The sequence below is a fragment of the Hipposideros armiger genome, unplaced genomic scaffold (assembly GCF_001890085.2).
Source record: "Hipposideros armiger isolate ML-2016 unplaced genomic scaffold, ASM189008v1 scaffold_18, whole genome shotgun sequence".
NCBI classification, from domain to species: Eukaryota; Metazoa; Chordata; class Mammalia; order Chiroptera; family Hipposideridae; genus Hipposideros; species Hipposideros armiger.
In genome coordinates, this window is record NW_017731368.1 from 5,000,554 (window position 1) to 5,024,485 (window position 23,932).

Below are 23,932 nucleotides of genomic sequence, written 5' to 3' on the forward strand. Positions count from 1 at the left end.
TCGTCTTATACGCCCAGTCGTCTTATACGCCGGCAAATACGGTAAGTCCTGAATTAATAGTTGCTTCAAATAAATAGGACATTTAGTACAGCTTCCTAAGTGTTCCCCATACTGAAATTCTTCACAGTAGCCAGTCTCATGCCACCTCCTTTCCACATTTGCTTAATATACCACCTAATAATTCACTGACTAGTCTAGGGCTCATTTTGAATTGTGATGATTATTAGCAAATTTGGAACTTGCAGGATTAACCTATAGTCTGTTCAAAAATTTAAAACTAACACTCTCTATACCAAGCCAAAACAGAAACTGAATAAAGTACCTTGGTCCACTGCAACAGCTTGTGATAGAAGTACATAGCATTGATTCCGATTCTTCCCAGCAAAGTTTTATCTATTTCACTGTTTTGTGGATCTTTGCTAACTGAAAACAAAGCAGGCAAGTGGAAGAAAGTGAAATAGTCACTTAAAGTGATGAAAAAGGCAAATTAATATGGAATTATTTATACTACCACAAACACCAGGTGTCGACAAACTGTGGCCCCTGGCCAGTGTTTATATAGCCTGTGAGCTAAGAATTTTTTTATTTTTAGGGTTGTTTGAAAACAAAACAAAACTATGTGCCACAGATCATATGTGGTGTGTACAAAGCCTGAAATATTTACTATCTTGTTTTTTACAGGAAAAACTTGCCAACACCTGATAAAGAATATAGCAATGAAGAGCTCATGTGAGAAAAAGACTCAAAAATATATGAATTTTGTTGACTTGTAATAGTGAAGATAGTAACGATTCCAAAATTCAGGTGCTCCAATATAATTTGCTAGCCATAGTTTTACTAATATAAATGAAAAGAAAATTAAGAACATGAAACATCTGATATTAAAACACCAAACTTCGACCTTATATTATTAATCTAACTTAACAATAAAATAGATGGAAAAATTTACAAAGAGAAGGAGAAGTATCTGAAACATGCAATATTAACTTATCCCAACACGGAAAATATTAAGAACTCTACATTCCTATTAAGAACACTGCACCACACTCAGACACAAAACTCACACCAAAATAGTGACATTTTACCTGTTTCAGCAAATTCACAAAATGGAACACCTGGTCTCTCTTCTTTATAGTCTTTTGTTAGTGTTTCAGCAATAGAAGCACAAAATCTCTGGAAATCTGCAAATTTTTCACAGCCCATTTTCACGTTAATGTATAAATTTCCCAATTTGGTCCAGTCGCCTTTTTCTTTACAATGCTATCAGAATTATTAAAAACAAAACAAAACAGAAAGAAAGAAAGGAGTCATTTATGCAGACATATTATGGGGTAAGCATATGCAGGCATTAGATATACAGAAGTTAATAAGAATCTCTGCAAATCTTATAAACTTACAAGTGTTATAACATCAATAACATGCTGTTGTACAATTTGATTTTCTGAATATAGCACAGCCTTTGTAAGTTCTCAATGGCAATGTACATTTGTTTTAATTGCTAATACCCTTAATGATGTCACCCTCAAACCTGAACTAGACAGTGAAGATAGATTTTATGGAACTTCTTCTACACAAGGGGCTACAAAGTAAATTTCAGTAAACTTACTATCTTCCTATTATTTTCTACTATAAACTAAGAAATAATTTTCCACACCAACCAATCAAAAAATTGTTTCAAGGATATAAATACTAAAGACTAGACCAACAATCATTAGATGAGTACAAAGATGAGCTTCAATTAAAAAGTAAAATCATACGGAAAGTCCTCTATTTCTTATACTCTAAATGCTTGGCAAGGGCACACTGCACTTGGCTTTCCCCTGTCATTTCACATACTGCAGCCATCCATGGATCATGACAAGTAAGCCAACTTTGTTGTGCATCTAGTGAGTCTATCCAGCAACAAGAATTAAAGGCTAAGCTTTAGATTATTATACCTTAACATAAGTTAATTTTAAAATAATATTTTTATAATCGTCCACAATCCTAAAAATTATGTTTACATTTCAAAGTATAAAAAAAAAGTTAAACTTCTTTTCCTTGAGCATTTTCTCTGTATAAGAGCCACACTTCTAAAACTTTTCCTAATATGGGCATACTATTCAAAGTTTATCGTTATTGGTTTTCAAAGATCCCAGCAATTTATTGAAAACATAAGTGTCATACCTCTATTTCATTCAAGGCTAAATCTAAATCACAGGTCCAGCTCTTTTTAAATTGACTCACTTGTAACCTTTAACAATAGAAAAGAGTTAATTAAGTTCAACCTCCAAAAAGTCACTTATGGCTCTTAATTCATTTAGTTTACAGATTATACCTAAGAGACTGGAGGGAAAAGAATGCAGTAACGAACTATAAAAGTTCTCTAGAGCTAAAAAAATACCTACCTCACACTATTTCCTCTCCAAACCTTAGGCAACAAGAAGGAAAAAGCAAATTCCACATGAAACCATACCTTCGGTCTAATCTGAAGGCAGAAGATACCCAAGCTTCGAATAATTGTGGATAAAAAAAGAAAAAATATTAAACCTCAGCTCTTGTATCTCTATGGCATCCAGGGCACTACTAGAGCAAACCCACAGTCTATTTGAAATTTTCAAGAGGCTTCTTTCTGTCAGACACTGTCAAACTACAACTATTAACTTGTTTGGATCTAACTATTTAATAAACAATACTATTAACCTATTTCTTTTGACCTGTGGACATTGTGGACCAAGAAAGTTTGGAAACCTCTGTACTCAAGGATGATGAGATAACAGCAGCTGTGGAAGCTATCAGAAGGAGCTTTCTGGGCATTCTCAAGGGCTTTGGTGGTTGCTATCATTTGCACTTGATCAAATCTGATTTCATTAAAAACATATGGTTCATTTAAATACTTATGATTTGTAGACTTTTCTCTATATATGGAATAATTACATTTTTTGGGGGTAAAACTCATGGCTTTTCTTTTAATTGATATAGGTATATTACGGTATTACTCTTATAATTGTCACTTTTAAAAAAAAGGCCTTTGGAGGGCCATAAGCTGAATAGAGAAAGTAAATGAGAGAGAGAATGAAGGAGAGGCATTAAAATTATTTAGCTAATATGACAAGAAAGAGAATGAAACAGAAAAAAGAATTAAGGTAATTTATGTCCATGTAAGAGAGTGCACTAAGTGGAATTAAGTTGTGAAATGGGATAGGCAAGATTCCTTTTACATTCTATGTGCCAGGCTCTGAGATGAGATCAGGTACAGAGAAAGATTTGGTGAAGCTGGCCAGGAGGGTTGGCTAGAGGCAGCATGGCTAATGATAATGTGACTAAGACACAGCCAAGAGATGGGAGAAAGGCTTACAGTGGTCAACTATCTAGATGTTTGGACATGTGAACAGTGATAAGTGCTTTGCCTTCATCCATTATAAGTCCTCACCAATATACAAAGGGTGTCAAAAAAAGGTATACACATTTTAAGGAAAAAAACTATTAAAATTTAATACTCAGTATATACCGATAACAAAAGATGAACACAAGTCATGTGTGTACATGTTTTTGGCACTCCTGGTATACACATGCCTTAATTATAATGATTTTTCTTACCTGGATTTCATTTCCAGAACTGCAGTTATTTCTTGTTTGGAAGCCTGCACTTGGTATAAGAGCTTAACAATGTAGTTGAAGTGTTCTGGGTCAAGCACCATCCCAGCTTCAATAAGCTGTAGAAGAGGAAAAAAGTAGTCATTCTTATAAAAATACCAATGAGTTGAAAACCAATGTTTATGAAACAACTAAAGAGACTGATGGAAGAAGTGAAACAAAGACAAGTACAATTAAAATTCCTTAAAAAAACTGAAAGTATATTTTCTCCAAATATTTGAGAACCACAGTAAGACACCCTACTTCAAGAATTTAAAGTAAAAATGAAAATAATTTGAACTCGAAACTTGAATATTCTTCCTGTCCTCCAAGTTATCTCAACCATGTTATCACTTTACCTTTTGTTCAGTAACCTCATTGTGTCCTTTAGTACAGCACTGGCATATACCTTATTCCTGACTGTAAAGTTCCTGAGGAGGAGCAAACTGAAGTTTCTACAACGACTATGGGTGGTGAGTGATTGCTGATTCAAAAATTTCCAGGCAAGTATTTCTGTCAAGTTCTGTAATGTGGCTCTAGAAATAGTGACTGAAATACTTGTTCATCCGCTAGAGGAGTTCCAACGCTGCTTCCTAAAGAAAGTGAAGGTGGGGAAGTGTGGGGTAGGAGTATGGGTGGCTTCCTGCTGTTAGGCCTATTCTAAAATGGATGGCTAGGTAGTACCAAATACTAGGAAGTAGTCAACAAAAGTAAAAAATTTTAATGGATTTTTAGAGAGTCATAAGAAGTTTTTTTTGTTTAATGCCAAATATAAAATTAATTGCTAGCCACCATTTTTCTCTCTATCTACTTTCTTTGTTTTGGTCTTGGTTTTCTATTTATATATTGATTTGTGTATTTATTTTTGTTATAAATGACCTTAAATCTTTTGTAAGAGGAGAATTTTCTTTAATCATCTTTAAGGTGTAGATATGAGGACAGTTCATGAATCAGAAAGAAGTCACCTGGAGTGCTTGAAACTATTCATTTAAGGGGAAGGCCTGTCAGTCACTGGAGTCTGTTTATAAACCTTAATTCAGGAGAAAAAGGACATTTCTGAAAATAGAATTCTTTGGCATCAAGAATGTGAATAAAAGGCAGATTAAGAGTGTAAGTGGAAATTATTTTCTTGAAAATCATTCTTTCTTTCTAAATCATTATTGTTTTCATTGATTATTCATTATCAGAGAGTAAAAGAGATAAAATAAAACCATACCTTGCAAAAGATATCAATTAAAGCAGGTACAGCATTCCTTAATTTCATAGTTGCCACATGCTCAAATATTTCTAATAATATTTTCAGAGTAGGCTGGATAAAACAAAAGAAATTACACTCACTTTCATGTCTTCTCTCAGTACACCTTAAGTCTCTCAAATTCGTTTATGCTGAAAAACACAAGTGTTCTCTAGGAAGTAGTCAACAAACATGGAAATTTAACTTCTAAATTATACAAACAAGAAATAAAACAGAGGAAATAATTTATTAAAAAATACATATTTTCAGGTTACTTACCAGCATTTTAACCATTATGCTGAGGTTCACTACCTGAAATACTTCTTTCAATAAACAATGTTTGAGTAAAGAATTTAGAAGGTCATTTAGCACTTGTAAATCAAAGTGTATACTGGGAGAAAACCTTCTGTAATATTCCATAAACATGTTTACTGTGAATGAAAAAATATATACTGAAGTCATTTACTACTTTTAAGATATTCATCTTTTCTAAATTAGACAATTTTTCTATAGTCAAGATTGAGTCATATAAATTCATTTTCTTGAAAGGTACATTTCCAGTATCAGAAATAATTGACAAAAATAATTTAAAGCAAAAGTTAGTGGCAGTAACATTTGAAGTCAGCCAGGCATGTTAGGCACTAGATTGGGAGCTAACTCATGTGCTCTCCACCAAAAATAGGTCCAAATTGCCTCATACATCAGGGCCTCAGTATGAACTCCTAGGAAGCCACACTCCCAGTGATACTTCAGGCAGTGGCCTGGTCATGTATGAGCAACTCTATATTCTGGGGATGGATACAGACTATTTTGACACACACCCTTTCTTGTTGTTTTAACCCCACCAACATGTTGACCCTGGGGATATTTTTTACTCCAGTTTGTAATTATGAACATTCTACTAAAAATTACAACACTGATTAATTTCCTTTCAGAAAGTGGTTTTTAAATGTCAATTCAGTTTCTTAATCAATTTTCCATACAACACTTAAACCATTTCTAATTTCCCCCCCATTAATTTTACTACAATTATTTTAATTGGGGTCATTCATTAATTATTTTTTCCCCATTCCAAAATTTCCCAGGTCAAAATCTCCACACCTTAGCTGAAATTGCTCTAGTAAAAATTACTTTGCGTATTGTGTTAATTATTTCTGTCCAAATACTTATTACTGTCTACATTACTTGGTGTTCCTTGGGAAAGTGAGTAGCTACTGATAAAATTAAATAGTATGACAGAAAAATTAATGTTGAAGTTATAACAATTTTTAACAACTTTAATAGTACAGTATAATAATAGTAAGCTTCATTCTAAAGTTTCTTTATATACTACAATCTTTTTCCTGGGCACATACAGTTAAATTCTTCCTGCTATTCACTTTGCAGTATCTACACAGTTGCCTATATAAGAAGCAGATCAAGATATTGTTTAATGGATATGGAATTTCTATTTGGAATAGTGACAAAGTTCTGGAAACAAATACTAGTGATGGTTACACAACACTGCAAATGTATTTAATGCCAATGAATTGTATACTTAAAAATGGTTAAAGTGGTAAAATGAATTTATAGTAATCATTCCATTGTTTCATACCTGCACGTTGTAGCAAACATACATCGTTGATACTTATGTATTTCTTAAACACATCCATGCAAACCTGCAAAAGTCACAAAAAATGTAAAATTACCTTTCTATATTTCATAAAAACTACACCAATTTCAATATTGTCTTTATACTTATTCCATTTCTTTTTAAGTGAACTTAAAGCAATGGAATAAAGAAGCTGACATTAGGTTAACCTGCAGATTTGAAATGCACACTGAATTCATTACAAAAACCTTATATAGAGAAGCGCTGTCAAGAAAATACAGTAAAAATTAGCAAGAAATTGGGGAACGGGAGAAAATCCTTGAACACTACAATGAATAGCTTTATTTAGGTCATTAAAAAAATAACCATTTACTGACTGAAGAATAAACTCAAGGATTAGTACAGAGTGGCTAGAAATAGACCCACTTATATACAATCAGATAATTTATGACATGGTGACACTGCAGTGCAGTGGGGAAAAGATGGTCCTTTTAGTAAATGGTGTTGGGTAATCTGGAGATCCACATAGGAAAAAAATGTATCTTAAACTCATATCATAAACAAAAATCAATTCTAGATGGCTTAGAGTTCTAAATGCAAAAAAGTAAAACTGTTAAAGGAAGATATAAGTGAACATCTTCATATTTTGGCAAAGATTTCTTCAACAGGATGCAAAAAGTTAACACCGTAAAAGAAAAAAAATTCACAAAATTGGACTCTATAAAATTTAAGAAATTTTGTTTATCAAAGGCACCTTTAAGGGAGTAAAAAGGCAACTTGTAAAGTAAAAAAGGTATTTGCAATATATACATCCTACAAAGAACTTGTATCTATAATGTGTAAAGCATTCTTAAGATGGATAAGAAAAAGACAAACCCATAGGATATAGGCAAAATACTTAGATATTTTAAAACAGGGGATATCCAAATGTCCAATAAAGATCTTGAAAGAGGTTCAGTTTCATGCAACATCAGGGAAGATATCATTCCCTACCCAACCAAAAAGGTTAAAATCAAAAGGCTGATAATACCAAGAGCTGGGGAGGATGTGAAACAACCAGAACTTTCCGACATTGCTGGTGAGAGTATAATTTGGTAAGTCACTATGGAAATGCTTGGCAGTATATATTAATGTTGAACATATGCAGACTCTGTGACCCAGCAATTCCATTTTTTAGTATAACCCATCATGTGTACATATGTTCACCTAAAGACATGCAGAACACTGATAGCATCACTATTGTAATCACCAAATTTAGAAACTATCCAAATGCCCATCAAAAGTATAGTTATCAACCAAAATATTTTGATCTACTCACACAATGGAATATTCATTACATAGCAATGAGAAAGAAAGTTCTACAATTAAGTAAAAAAATATAGATGAATCTCAAAAATATTGAAAAAAGCCAGAAACAACAGCATACAGATAGCATGATTTCATTTATTTAAAGCCCCAAATCAGGCAATGTTCATCTATTAAGAGCCAATGAAAATCTAAATTAAAATATATGAGTGAGATGGTTATTAAAATATCTCTACTTCAAAGAATTCATGTATTTTACCTTTTCATCCTCTTGATCAGGCACATGAGCAAACTTGCACTGTGATCGCTCACAGCCACGTAACGTATTGAAATGAAATTTGCAGTATCTATGGGGTATCATCAACCCTAGGGGCTTCTGGGACACCTAGAAAATTAGACAAATTCCCTTTCTTTGTTAATTATAAAACACTTATAATCAAGTGAGAAAGCATTTGAAGCAACTAGAAATATATTCCCCAAACAGTATCAAGATAAATTGCTTGCTGACTTGATAATAATAAAACTTCAGTTTATATTTTTTAAAATAATGAAAAAAATCAATTTAAAGTGAGATGTCTGAATTTTTGCAATTTCCTTTAGTGTAAAATATTCCATCAATGTTGTTATTGTTTTACTTTACGTCTTTTTAAAAGCTTATACATTCCCTCTTCCTTCTCATGTATCTGCCTCTTTTGCTTTCACAAAAGTTAATTCTATTATATCATATTTAAAATGCATTTACTAGAATCAACATTTTCCTGTTTTTTTTTGATTAACAGGAAAAGGCAACTGACAGAATCAAAGCTTTTTACAACAGAATTTTCCTATAAACTGCTCTATATCACTAGCTGTCCCTTTCATCACAGGAAATACTCATTCTGTATTTTCTGTTATGAATATCCGCCCCCTCCTCTGCTTTCAATCTCTTACGTTATTTGTAAATATCCTCTGAATCACTACTCATTTTCTGCCTCTTACCACCAACCCGAATTCAAAATCTGTATGATGTCTAGAACTGCTTAAAAAAATGACTCAGGGAAATACATCCAGAAAGGCCCAGAGTATGTGCTTTATAAGATTATTTTTTTAAATGGTGGACTTACCCCTACATTTTTTTCCCTCGTAATTGTTTCACTAGTTTCAGGATTCTGCAACTTTGGGAGAGAATGTTTTCCTAGAAATCTGAAATCTAGAAATGATTAAGAATGACATTACACACCAATAGGTAACAACTTATTCCCTTCATAACAATGGAACAGGTGACCACTACTATCTGTTTTAAAGTTTCACTTGGACTTTTCATGCTCAATTCACAGGCTGCGCTGCCATGGGGGTGTTCCTGTGATATACAGAATGATTTACCTCTTAGGTGCTCCTTAAGTGTTTCTAGACCTACATTTAGAATTTTAAGTTCATTACAAGCTGAAGATACTTTCTTAAAAGCCTTAAAACAGCGTTGAGCACTACATTCAAATCATTGTCTCTGAGTTAGGTTTATTGTGTATAGTCTTTGTCTAAGGGAAGATATCTACTGAGAAACTCAGGTGCTACAGACTGAATTGTGTCCCCATCAAACCCATATGTTCAAGCCCTAACCCCCAATGTGACTTTATTTGGAGATAGGGGTTTTAATGGAAGCATTAAAGTTAAATGGGATCACAAGGGTGAGGCCCTGATTTGACTGAATTGGAGTCCTTATAAGAAGTGACACCAGAGAGCTTGCTTTCTCTCTCTCCACCAAGGAAAGGCCATGTGAGGACTTTGCAAGAAGGCAGCCATCTGTAAGCCAGGAAGAGAGGCAGAAACTGAAAACTACTGGAACCTTGATCTTGGACTTTTAGCCTCTAGGACCATGTGAAATAAATCTGTTGTTTAAACCTAGTCTGGTATTTTGTTATGGCAACCTGAGGTGATGAATATACCAGGTATCACATCCCTTAATGTTGGTCTTTTAAAATGAGAATACGGACATTTAAAATTTTTTTCTAAGATAAAATAATAAAAATGTTTTTTATTGACCAGATTCTGGTCAAGGTAGCAGAGTAGGTTAATGCTGTGCTTATGTCCTCCCATGACCACATACAAATTACAACTAAATTATAGATCAACCTGAAGAACCATCTGAAGACTAGCTGAACAGAAGTTATAAGGAATATACAGAAGAAGCCACATCGAGACTGGTAGGAGGGATGGAGATGCAAAATGGGCTGGTCCCACACCCACATGTGGCAGTTGACCATCAGGAGGGATATCTCAGCTGCAAAGGTTCCACCAAAAAATGAGGGGTCCCAGTTCCACACCAGGCTCCTTAGCCTGGAGCACCAGTGCTGGGAAGAAGAGCCCCATAACATCTGGCTGTGAAAAATCAGCAGGGATTCCATTTATCTGGAGGAGATGGAGGGCTGCTGGAAACCCAGGTGTTCTCTTAAGTGGCCTATGCACAGACTTACTCACAGGTACTCACCCTAAGTTCTGGCAAAGAGACAGCAGCTTGAAAGGTGCCAGAGACATACAGGGAGAAAATTGTGGGCTTTAGGGTGAGGGCTGGAAGGACAGCTGCCATTGTCCTTATGTAAGCCCTCCTTCCCCCGCAACCCCCCGCCATAGCCTATAGGTGGGTACCAAATCTGAATCTGCATTCATCTGGTGAACAATTGCCCCATCCTGATGTCTCCCAGAAATCTTGCCCCACTCAATTTGCACACCACCAGAGGCTCTTTCAGGGGTAGGCAGGTAGCTTCTGCCCATGCTGCCATCTTCCTTAAAGCTCTCAAAGATCCTTAGGCCCCAGGCAGGTGGCGCTGGACTCAGTGGATCCTGTGTGACTTATCAAGTGGCCCAGGCTCAGCACTGGTGCCAAAGTTGCTTTTGCATTAACCTGGTGAACACCACTGGCCTCACCGTGGTGACTCGCTCAGACCCTGCCCCATTCAACTCACATACTGCCCCAGGGTCTTTAAGTGGCTGTGCCTCATGGGGAGCTGGCAGGCAGTAGTTGGCCTTGGGGTACCCTGTGTCTTTTGTTGAGCAGCCCCAGGCCTGATTCTGGTGTCAGCCAGACTTGGTTCATAGTGTGGCCTCTCCCATGTGCCTCCAGGTCTAGCACAGGCAGTAATCAACCACAGATCACTTTGTAGCTTCGACCAGGTAGTTGCAAGCCAGTCACAGGCAGTGGCTGACCTTGGCCTACATAGGAGCCCCTCTCAAGAGGCCCCAGAACCAACACACCTAGAGGCTGGCTTTAGACCACATCAGAGCACCATCAGATTAGCCCCATAAGTGGCACACTAAAAGGTGGTTTCGGCAGGTACCAGAGCCCATCGGGGCAAATCTCGCTCTGTAGGGTCAGCCCCACACAGCAGCTTGGATGCTGTGGTCATGGCCAATCCCCACAGATAACCTGAGGGTCAATCCCAGCCAACAGCATCAAGGCAACAACTACAACAGGAGGTCACACAAAACCTACACAAGGGACACTCCTGGAGCACATGTTGCAGGTGATCAGAGAGACTGTACCACGGGGCCATACAGGACACCTACTACATAAAACCACCTGGTAAAGACTGAGAGACATAGGAGATCTACCTAATACATAGAAATGAACACAGAGAGACAGCCAAAATGAGGAAACAAAGAAATACATCCCAAATGAAAAACAGGAGAAAACTCCAGAAATAGAATTAAACGAAATGGAGGCAAATAACCTACCAGAGACAGAATTCAAAACACTGGTTATAAGGATACTCAAGGAACTTAGTGAGAACTTCAACAAAGACAGGAAGCATAAAAAAGGTCACAAAAACCATACAAAAGAACTAGTCAGAAATACAATAATTGAAATGAAGAATACACTAGAAGGAATCAATAGCAGATCAGATGGAGCAGAGAATCAAGTCAGTGATTTGCAAGGCAAGGTAACAGAAAACACCCAATCATACAACAACAAAAAAAGAATTTAAGAACATGAGGATAGTTTAAGGGACCTCTGGGACAACATCAAGCATAACAACATTCACATCATAGGAGTAGCAAAAGGAGAAGAGACACAGCAAGGGATCAAGAACTTATCTGAAGAAATAATGACTGAAAACGTCCTAACCTGGTGAAGGAAATAGATATACAAGCCCAGGAAGTGCAAAACAGATAATTAAAAACACATCATAATTAAAATGCCAAAGATTAAAGACAGAATCCTAAAAGCAGCAAGAAAAAGACAACTAGTTACGTATAAGGGTGTTCCCATAAGACTATCAGGTGATTGCTCAACAGAAACTTTGTAGGTCAGAAGTGATTGGCAGGAAATAGTCACAGTGATGAAAAGTAAAGACCTACAACCAAGATTACTCTATCCAGCAAGGCTATTTAAAGTTGAAGGAGCGATAAAGAGCTTCCCAGACAAGGAAGAAATAAAGAAGTTCATGACCAGGAGGAGAAGGAGGAGGAGGAGGGATGATCAGAAGTATGAATAATAAAATGGCAATAACTACATATCTATAAACAATTACTTTAAATGTAAGTGGATTATATGTTCCAATTAAAAGACATAGGGTGTCTGAATGGATAAGAAAACGAGACCCTTACGTATGCTGCTTACAAGAGAGTCACTTCAGATCGAAAGACACACACAGACTGAAAGTAAAGGGATGAGAAAAAGGTATTTAATGAAAATAAAACACACAAACAAAAGCTAGGTAGTAATATTTATACCAGACTAAACCAAAGGTTATAACAAGAAGCAAAGAAGGACCCAGTAATTCCACTTCTGGGTATTTATCTGAAGAAACCCAAAACACTAATTCGAAAAAAACATATGCATCCATATGTTCTGCAGCATTATTTATAATAGCCAACATATAGAAGCAACCTAAGTGTCCACCAATAGATGAATGGATAAAGAAGAAGTGGTACATATATACAATGGAATATTACCCAGCCATAAAAAAGAATGACATCTTGCCATCTGCAACAACATGGATGGACCTAGAGGGTATTATTTAAGTGAAATAAGTCAGAGAAAGACAAATACTACGTGATTTCACTTGTATGTGGAATCTAAAGAACAAAATAAATGAACAAATAAAACAGAAACACAAAGATACAGAGAACATTTTGATGGTTGCCAGATGGGAGGGGGGTTGGGTCACTGGGTGAAAAAGGTGATGGGATTAAGTACAAATTGTAGTTCCAAAATACTCACAGGGATGTAAAGTATGGCATAGGGAATATAGTCAATAATACTGTAATAACTATGTATGGTGCCAGGTGGGTACTAGACCTATAAAGGGGATCACTGTAAGTTATTTAAATGTCTCACCACTATGCTGTACACCTAAAAATAATATTGAATGTCAACTGTAATTGAAAATATAAAAATAAAAAAATGTTTATTTTAAATAATTTCATTTTTCACTTCAGCAGCATCCAGATATAATTTGGAACAAGCTGAAGTTTTTGCTGCATAGCTTTTCAGTAATTTTCATTATGAAACCTATAAGGCTTTTTAGGATAAAATACGTGACCATCATGGACTTGCAGCTATAATACCAGTGGCATGAGGTCAGTAATGGGAAGATACAGAAGATTTTACTGTAGTAAGGTCATTCCTTAGTCTACCTTATTTTTATCAAAGCATCATGAATTATAAAAGAATTGACACGAATTCTAAAATAAACTAAAATATATTTCAGGTATAACCTGTAATTTACCTGTACTACCATTATCACATAAATACAGATATTTCAGAAATTGTTCCAGCAAAAGTACTATGTAAAGGTCCACAAACCTTTTAATTTTAACACATTCTATGCTTGTTTTGATTTTTTTAAACCTTTTCTTGTTTTTGGTGGAAAAACCTCCTATATAATTTCTATCTTATCAAAAGCCAACAGAACTTAATAAGAAAATGGTACCAATTGTCCAGGGCTCCAGTAATGTGTCTTCTTGATAAGCATTTAGATTTAAAGGTGGCACTGATAAGCACAGAGGTTTGGGGCCCAGTGCTATTAACTGACCTTCACCAACCATATTCTCCGCAATTTTAGAATCTTTGCTGTGTGAGCAGAAAAAGCAAAATCAGAATTTAAATTTATTACAAAAACATTAAAGTAATGAGAATCAAATTAAGTGGAAACACAACCTAATGCTATGTATATGCTATATTCTGTGCTGTATGCTTTGATCATACTATGATTCGTCAGTATTTTCAACAGGTTGTTTCTGCCTTCTTAACTAGAAAACCAAAGCTTATTAAATGACTCAGGGAGGGGTAGGAGTGAGGCAGTGGGGTTAAAACTAGAGCAAAGTATTTTTGATCATGCCAGACAGAAGGTCTGAGGAGGAATTGGGCTAGCATTCTAATCCAGAAAAGATCATTCAACTACTCTATTGCAAATGCAATAAAATGAATGAATCATAAATTAATCTTCAGGACAAGTATATATAATAAATTGATACATGTACTTGAGAGCTTCCTTTGGGAAAAAGCTATAAAAATTGTATTGTTCTTTGTTGTTGATTTAAACAGCTTTGCCTATATTCTAATATGTGAGATTCTATATAACCAATTTTAGAAAAACTTAAACTGGAGGTGAGTTGTCTAGCAAAATAACTTAAGCAAGGGGGAGGGGAGGAAGTATCTCAGAACTGACAGATATAAATGAATTTACCTTTTAGGAGAAAGATCATTCAGATACTATAATATTTTACCTTAAAAACAATTCTAATAAGCTTTTCCAGGCTTAGAAGAGAATAAAAATAGTAAAAAGAGGGGTACACACTTGTAACAGTTGAAACTTAGGCACACTGATGGAGTTTAAAAATTATACACAAAATAGGTACTTACTTCTCTCCCCAACGTGGGACATCACTGATATCAATCAACATAACCCCCCTTCAAATAAAACAAAAGTGATAACATAAAACAAAGAAATAGGAATTATGGAATTTTATAGATGGAAGAGGTTCCCTAGCAAAAATCTTTAATTTTTGATTGGATGGCTGAAGCCCAGGGTAATGTAGTGACTTGCCCAATGTCATACTCCTGGTCATTATGGCAGAGCCAAGGAGATAAAATTCAGCAGTATTTAGTTTGTAAGCAAAATGCTTTTAACATAAAAAAAAGTTAATCCTGTCACTTTTTTAAATCTCCAAAGTGTTTGAGCTCTGAGCAACAGCGGTTCGATGCCCAGCCCGAGCTGAGCAGCCGCTGAGCTGCCAACAGGTAGCAGGATGGCTCAGCTAAAAAAAAAAAAAAAAATCTCCAAATGGTCAGGAATCATACTGGGCTCCTGTGCCAATCTAATTCTTACCTAGGCTTTTCCTTAATACAATTGTTCCCAAACGTTAGCATGTATCCACAGCTGGTGTATTGTTGAAACACAAATTCATGGACCCCACCTCCAGAGTTTGTGATTTCTTAGGATGGGGGGTGGGACCCAATAATTTACATTTCTGACAAGTTCCCATATGGTGCTGCTGCTCCAAGGATCACACTTTGATAGAAAAGGACTTGAACACATTTGTCACCTGTATTTGCCTCAACAGCAAAATGGGAGCAGAGGATGGATCAGATGATCTCCAAGGTGTCCTCTAACTCTAAATTTGGTATTTGTATACGTTCTAGTAAGTGTACTGTAACTTCAGTACTAATCACTGCAGTTGCATAAAATACCTGCAAACTGCAGTGTTCACCTGACTTCGGTCACTCTTCCCTTCATAAAAGTCATGTACACATTCTTTTTTCTTTTATCATTATTCCTTATTCCTTCATAAAAAAAAGAATTCTTATTGGGTAACTGTGTTTTTTTCCAGGACCTATCAGCTCCAAGTCATTGTCTTTCAACCATCCCATGCAGGAATTGAACCGGCAACCTTGTTGTTAAGAGCACATGCTCTAACCAACTGAGCCATCCAGCAGCCCCCTCAAAAAATATTTTTGATGGTTGTTAATGAGTCCCATCTGCAAGCATTATTTTTTTTTCATTAAATTTATTGAAGTCACACTGGTTAATAAAATTATATAGGTTTCAAGTGTAAAATGAAAGAACTGTATGAGAACTATCTCACTCCATCAGAAAGAGCAATATAAAGATAATGTGTATACCAGAAGGAGAAGAGAGGGAGAAAGGAACAGAGAGCCTATCCAAACAAATAATTGATAAGAACGTCCAAAACCTATAGAAAGAACTGGATCCTCAAATCTAAGCAGCAAACAAAAAAATATTTCAACGACTCAAAAATTTAAGTGACAGCTTTTAGGTAACTTACAGTATCCCTGACATCTAGGTATACCTGACACATTGAATAATACCCATATATGGCTTATGGCCCAGTACTCAAGCACATACAGCAGAGAATGAAAAGCACACTCATGATACAAATTATATGAATAACTGTTTTAAAGTTACATGATTAAAAATTATGTTACAGACCTTTTGCAAGCTTCATGAATATTTTCTTTTTCTTCATTATGAACAGTCACTTTGCCTGAAAATTTACACTGTGAAGATATAGTTAAAAAGTACAGATGAATATATCTGTATATGAGGCTATGAGGCTTACCAGATTTATTAGAATGCATTAGATGTTAATTAAACCACTGGCTTACGGCCAACCCAGAAAACAATTCTACTCTACATTATTTAAAATGCTGAATGAATATTGACTTAAAATTTTCCACTGTTGCTTAAGAGAAAAACTAATATAAATCAATATATTTTCTCAGCTTTTGATGTCACCTTTTAATTATACAAGCCAACATTTCAAATCCTTACGAACAATTAAAGTTATACTTCTTTTATTAAGAAAAGCAGTTTCTAATAATTTTTATTTTTAGGTGGTATTTATGAACATAAATTTCTTTTTCATTAGAAATATTTATGGGTATTTAAAGCATTGCTGTACTTAAAACATTTCAAAATTAAGTGTTTTAGGACCTGTGATTTCCTAATTACTATAGGACCTGTGATTTCCTAATTACTATAAGAAAGTTATACATGCTCAAATATTAAACTTTTGAAAAAACAGGCACAAGAAAATAACCCCTCAAATCACCCATCACTTGAGCAGTCAGAGATAACCACTTTATATTTTACTACCATGATACTACTTTTTGCAACTTCCTGTGAATCTATAATTATTTCAAAATAAAAAGTAAAAAATATAAAGTACACTAGATTTTAACTATCTGGAACTCAAAGCTACAATCATTAAGCAACTACTACCAAGGTAAACCTAAAAAATTGTTACATATGAATTTTGAGTATAACTGATACATAGGAAAAATAATAAACAAGGTCTCTGAAAAATACAGAATATATATTATGCATTTATACATACATATGTATATATGAATACTACATCTATACATACACAATATATTCACATACATATGTATGCACATATACACATAAATATAATATTTTCATACATCAATATAAAATCAATAAAGAAGCATTGCTAAAAATTCACAGAAAACCATACACTCATATAAAAGTAGAAGAATGCTAGGTTAGGCATGTGTCCCGTAAGTCAACCTATTTACCCTTTAAAGTTCCTAAAAACCCTGTAACTGTACTTATGCAAAACATCAAGCAATATATTCCATGGCCTGAAGAATGTGACTTTTACTCAACAAAAAAGAGTTACACTTGTCATCCGACAACACTAAGATGAATTTCTGTATCACCACTATGAAGACCAAAAAATAAGAAAATGCACAATTCCCTGGTACCTTTTCATCCAAGTCTGAGCTTCTTATGTGTTCATCAAAGTCTCCCAGTTTTTCATTTTGAGACGTCTCATTAGTAACTTCTAAGGAAATGTTTGCATCTTTAAAATCATGTTTTATCTCATTTTCTGAAAAGAAATAATATTCAACTGTAGAAACTACAAATGACAAAATAATCAAGTCATTCAAACATTATTCTAAAAATGAGTTAGAGGCCAATGTGACAAATATGAAGTACAGTTTTCAGCAAATTATACAATTATTCCTCCCTGTCAAATAACTCCAATCCATGGTACAAAAAGAACTTGCAGTAAGACAAATTGGGACATCAAGATAAATTTAAGAATGTTTCTTGATCAACTCCAGTTCTTTTCCTTTATAAAAAATTTCCAATTACAGTTGACATACAATATTATATTAGTTTCAGGTGTACAACATAGTGATTATTTATATAATGTGCAAAGTGATTGCCCCATTAGTCTAGTATGCATCTGACACCATAGTTACTACAATATTATTGACTATATTCCCTATGCTGTATTTTACATCCCCATGACTGTTTATATAACTGACAATATGTACATCTTAATCCCTTCCCCCTTTTTACCTATTCCCCCCACACATTCTTATCTGGAAACCATCAAAATGTTTTCTGTATCTATGAGTTTGTTTCAGTTTTATTTATTGTTTTTTAGATTCCACATATGTGGTATTTGTCTCTTTGTCTCACTTATTTCACTTGCATAATACCCTCTTGGTATATTCATGTTGTTCCAAATGGCAAGATTTCATTCTTTTTTTATGGCTGAGTAATATTCCATTGTATGTATGAACCACATCTTTTTTTATCTAATTGTCCACTGATAAGCACTAAGGTTGCTTTCATATCTTGGCTAGTTCAAATAATGCTGCAATGAACATAGGGGTGCATATGTCTTTTCAAATTAGTGTTTTCAATTTCTTCAGATAAATATCCACAAGTGGGAATGCTAGGTCATAAGGTAGTTCTATTTTTAATTTTTTGAGGAACCTCCATACTGTTTCCCATATTGGCTGCATTAATTTACAATCCCACCAATAGAGCATGAGGGTTTTCTTTTCTTCACATCCTCCATCCTCAACAACACTTGTTTATTTATTGATGATAGCCATTCTGACAGGTGTGAGGTGATATTTCATTGTGGTTTTAATGTGCATTTCTCTGATGATCAGTGATGTTGAGCATCTTTTCATGTCTATTGGCCATCTGTATTTCCTCTTATGAGAAATGTCTCTTCAGATCCTCAGCTCATTTTTTAATTGGATTGTCTTTTTGGTGTTAAGTTGTATGAGTTCATTATATATTTTGCATATTAATCCCTCATCAAATGTATCATTGGTGAGTATCTTCTCCCATTTAGTTTGTCTTTTCATTTGTTGACAGTTTCCTTCACTATGCAAAACCTTTTTAGTTTGGTGTAGTCCCATTTGTTCATTTTTTCTTTTGTTTCCCTTGCCCAAGGAGATATATCCAAAAAAATATTACTAAAGGCAATGTCAAAGAGTTTGCTATGTTTTCTTCTAGGAGTTTTATGGTTTTGAGTCTTACATTTAGGTCTTTAATCCTTTTTGAGTTTATTCTTGTGTATGGCGTAAGAAAGTGATCCAGTTTCATTCTTTTGTAAGCGTCTGTCCAGTTTTGCCAACACCATTAATTGAAGAGACTGTCTTTTACCTCATTGTATATATATTCTTGCCTCCTTTGTCATGGATTAATTGACCATATAGATGTGGTTTTATTTCTAGGCTCCCTATTCTGTTCCATTGATCTATGTGTCTGTTTTTATGCCAGTACCATGCTGTTTTGATTACTATGGCTTTGTATATCAGGCAGGGTGATACCTCCAACTTTGTTCTTTCTTTTTAAGATTGCTTTGGTAGTTCAGGGTCTTCTGTGGTTCCATATGAATTTTAGGATTATCTGTTCTAGTTCTGTGAAAAATTCCATTGGTATTTTGATAGGGATTGCATTAACTCTATAGATTGCTTTGGGCAGGTAGTATGGACATTTTAATGATGTTAATTCTTCCTATCCATGAGCACAGTATATGCTTCCATTTATTTGTATCAGCTTTAATTTCTTTCATCAACATCTTACACTTTTCCAAGTATGTCTTTTACTTAATTGGTTAAATTTATTCCTCAGTATTTTTTCTGATACAATTGTACATGGGATTGTTTTCTGAATTTCTCTTTCTGATAGTTTATTATTGGTGTATAAAAACACAACTGATTTCTGAATATTAATTTTGTATCCTGCTACTCTACTGAATTATCAGTTCTAATAGTTTTTTGGTGGAATCTTTAGGGTTCTCTCTATATAGTATTGTCAGCATGTCTAGCTATTTTCAATATACAGTATAACCTTGGATTGCGAGTAGCTTGGTTTGCGAGTGTTCCCCAAAACGAGCAAACACTTCTAATACATTTTAACTTAGTAAATGAGCGATGTCTTGCAATACGAGTAGTTTGTTTCTGGAACAAATTATGCTCTCAAACCAAGGTATTACTGTATTTTTAAAACTTGAAAGTCAAAGTAAAATTAACTTTCAAATTAAGTCATTTCCTGTAATGAGCCAGGTATTGAAACTATAACTAGCTGTTAATTATAAAAATGTTTTAAAAGACTCATATTTAAAATGTGATAAAGCTTAAATATATATTTCAATTTCAAAATAAGAATACAAAATTACTAAGATCAAGTATTTATCTTCTGTAGATAAAACCTAACAAAATTACTTATTTAATAATCAAGTAAAAAATTTCTCAAAACCTGATCTTCCCACCAGGCAATTAAAACTGAGAAAAACTGACAAACTGTAAAACATATGGTTAACAGACTCTAAAATGAAAAGCATCCTATTTTAATGAATTCATTTTGACTACACCTAAATGGATATATAAAAAGAAACTTTAATATTACATATTCTGAAAATGTCATATTTTACCTGCTGGCAAGGAAGCCCCGATCTCTGACTTCATCAATCCAGGATCCAGTACTGGAAGTTCTCTATTATAAGGCAAACAGAACTTAAACATTATGTCTTCTGCATGTCTAGTTCTCTAAACATTATATAATACCAGCTTTAGCAGCTGGTGAACATTGGCTCAGGTCCTCAAAGGGCAGAGTAGTATACTGGGACTCAGAACCCAGCACACCCAAGTAGATGCCTCATTTGGTACTTTAATCCCATATACCTCAATTGTTAGGGAGTGCTGTCATTCAAACTTTGTTACTCAGAGAGAATCTGATGACATATACCAAGCATTTAAAAATTATTAAAAGTTATTATACCAATACAAGATAATGTTTAACTTCTATTAAGCATGTGTATGTCTTACTGCCAGTGTAAAAGGAAGACAGTTTGAGAGCAGTTGGAGTCTTTTTTTTTTTTTTGTAATAGCCTCTGAAGACAACACAGCGTCCAAAAGTTAAAGCTATGGAGATCAGAGTTAGATCAATCTGGGTTTAAATACTGTTCTGAGGGCCGGCCCAGTGGCTCAGTTGGTTAAGAGCTCACTCAAGAGTATAAGCTCTGAGCAACAGGGTTGCCGGTTTGATTCCTGGCCTGAGCTGAGCTGCCAACAGGTGGCAGGATTGCTCAGCTAAAAAAAAAAAAAACCACAAAAAACTGTTCTGCCACTTTCTGTGTTAACTATGGAAAAATTATTTGGTATCTTTGAGTGTAACCATATCAGTAAAATGAGAATACTACCTACCCACGAGGTTATTGTGAGGATTAAATGAGATATAAAGTTCTTAAAGACTAGAGCACAGGCTCAACAAATGAAAACCACATCTATAAGGCCACTCAAAAACAAATGACCAAACATCATCCATTTTCAAAAATTTAGACAAAAACATATAAAAGTGCATAGAATAAAATGCAATAAATGCCCATAATTCCCACCATTTATTCAATTAATAAATGGGTTTATTAAACCTATCCTTTAGCTTTACAACTGCTTATTGGTTCAGGATTACTTAATAGCCAAGAAAAAGGAAAAATCAACCAAATATTTTATATACACCATTCTTTGAGGTCTTTTCAAAACATGTATTTTTTCCCCAAAATAACCCTAGAAACAATCAGAAGTATATAGTTTAAAGAATGGGAAAATAATAATGAAAACAGAAGATACATACATATGCAAATCTTCTTCCCCAATTCATACCTCTTCAGACTCATATCTGTCTACTATTTTCTTTTCATTATTTCAAAGTTGTTTCCAACTCAACATGTCTAAATTTGACTTCATGACCAGCACTCCTCCCCAGTCCTGCCCCTTTGCATCTGAGAATTGTAATGCCCCTCTTTGAAATAAGACAGAAATCAGGTTATCATTCTTAACTCCTACTTCTGGCTGTATTCCCATGTGATTAATCAATCTACACTTCCTAAACCTCTCTCAAATCCACTTCCACTTCTGTTTGAAGTCACCATGTCCTTTTGATCGAATTATTACAGTATCTCCCTGCCAATTTATTCTCTACACCACAGCTATAATTTTTAAAATGTAAATCTGATCATATTCTCTTGCTACTTAAAAGTTCTTCAGTGAATCCCTGTATGCTCTTAAGACAAAGTTCAAACTCACCATGAATTCTAGTTTATCTAGGATGGTCTATTTATGCCTGTTATCCTATCATATTATTACTAGTTCCCCCATTTAATCTCAAAAATTTTATAATTCAGAAGATAAATTCTATGGTCATCCTATTTGTAAAGCTCTTCATGACCGAAATTTCTGCACATTCTGTAGCTTCATTTCTTGCCATTTGAACACTAAGCCATGGAATGTTATTTTTCAGACTCTTATTGGTAAAACAGGTAGACAAACCCGAGTTGATTTAATTCTTGGGGGAAGTAGTCTCAGACCTGGTTAGGGAGAATTTTTAAGGTGTTTAAGTTATATTTCAATGTTTATTCATTGTCAATCTCCATATATTAAAATCCAAAGCATTAGAAGGATATTAGAACTATTGGGTTGTTGGAAAAGTCATGACTCATTTTTGCAACGAAAACCCGAAAAAAATACGTCATGACTTTTCCGACAACCCAGTAATTTACTAGACTATCAAGGGAGACTAATAATTAAGCTCTGTGAGGACAAGGCCCATGTGTGTCTAGTTGCTCTCTGTATACTCAACACTTAACACCTCCTGGCCAGACACCAGAGAGACCCAAATGAAGATGCCTCTCTCCTGTCTAGGACCTCCCAGTATAGGAGGAGGATCACATACAGCAGACATAATACACTGAGATATATGCCAAGGGAACTATCGGAACGAATCCTTAGAAAAACATCTCAGATGTGATTTGAAGGATAACCAAATGAAAAGAAAGGGACTTTCAGATAAAGAAACATGAAAAAGGATTCAAGTACATGACATATTGTGGAAACAGTGAGCTTCCTACTGTGCTTATCTTTTATTAGCCTTTCACCAATAAGAAGCAGACCAGAGCTGCTGACGCTGTCTGGGCCTAGCCCCCGCATCTTCAATTTCTATTCCTGTAAAATAGAAACTCATTCTAACAGGCTTCAACTTCTCAGTGCCTTTGAGTGAGGAAAAAGGGTTATATGAACTAGCAACTGACTGCTAAAATGAAGAGAGCTAAAATTTGAAATTATATTTTAGGTTTAATTTAGTTCTAGAACCATTAACAACTTTCTACACAACTATTAGCAGACCCACTGGTTCTCATGCCTCCATTTCTCCCTGTTAAGGTTTATCCTAGTACTATAGATGATTGTAAAACTGATGTTTCCAACGAAGGGAAAAAAAAATTAAAATAACTATTGAGGAAATTTTCAAGTTTATTTAAAAACCAAAACTTCAAAAGCAGATTGAAAGAAAAAGAGGAGCCCATAAAAGTATAATTGGTGCTTTTGAAATGAAGGGAAATTAAGTTCAAAGACAATAAGAAAAATTATCTGATGTAAATTTGATACTACAAACCAAAATGGTTCACCTTGTCCAGGGAAAATCATACATATTTACCAATCCCCAGAAAGCAAGCAAGAAGGGGGAAAAAAAGGCAGTTTAGAGAGGGGTGATGGAGAATCAGTTTGGCCTCAGATTTTTCCATTGTAACACTCAAAACCAGAATGCAGGGAGGAATGGCTACACAGTTGTGAGGAGGAAAATAGTAAACTAAGAGTTTTATACCCAATTTGCTCTTAGATACCAGTCATTCTTATGTACCCAAGATCTTAGGGAACACAGCAATCATGAACCCTTCTTGGGGGGAAAAAAAAATTGCTCTGAAATCTGGCCTAAGAAATGCATAAAAATTGGATTGGTGGTAAGGACTGAATCAATTTAAATACAGAACTAGGAGTAAGAGTCTTTGGGAATTCAGATTAGTGAAGAGGGTATAATTGGCATAGGCTAAACAATATCAAACAAAAATTTTTT

At 34.7% G+C, this 23,932-nt stretch overlaps 1 protein-coding gene across 1 annotated transcript in view; it reads right to left on the bottom strand.

Moving 5' to 3' along the window:
* Window positions 1-23,932, bottom strand: part of TOPAZ1 (testis and ovary specific TOPAZ 1) — a 43,179-nt gene that overhangs the window by 13,917 nt on the left and 5,330 nt on the right. Inside the window, 13 exon segments of the mRNA XM_019631166.1 lie at window positions 323-423; window positions 1,086-1,260; window positions 2,167-2,233; window positions 3,580-3,695; window positions 4,832-4,924; window positions 5,129-5,280; window positions 6,444-6,507; window positions 8,005-8,130; window positions 8,849-8,934; window positions 13,655-13,794; window positions 16,175-16,242; window positions 17,476-17,600; window positions 20,460-20,521. Coding sequence (XP_019486711.1) covers window positions 323-423; window positions 1,086-1,260; window positions 2,167-2,233; window positions 3,580-3,695; window positions 4,832-4,924; window positions 5,129-5,280; window positions 6,444-6,507; window positions 8,005-8,130; window positions 8,849-8,934; window positions 13,655-13,794; window positions 16,175-16,242; window positions 17,476-17,600; window positions 20,460-20,521 — 1,375 coding nt within the window.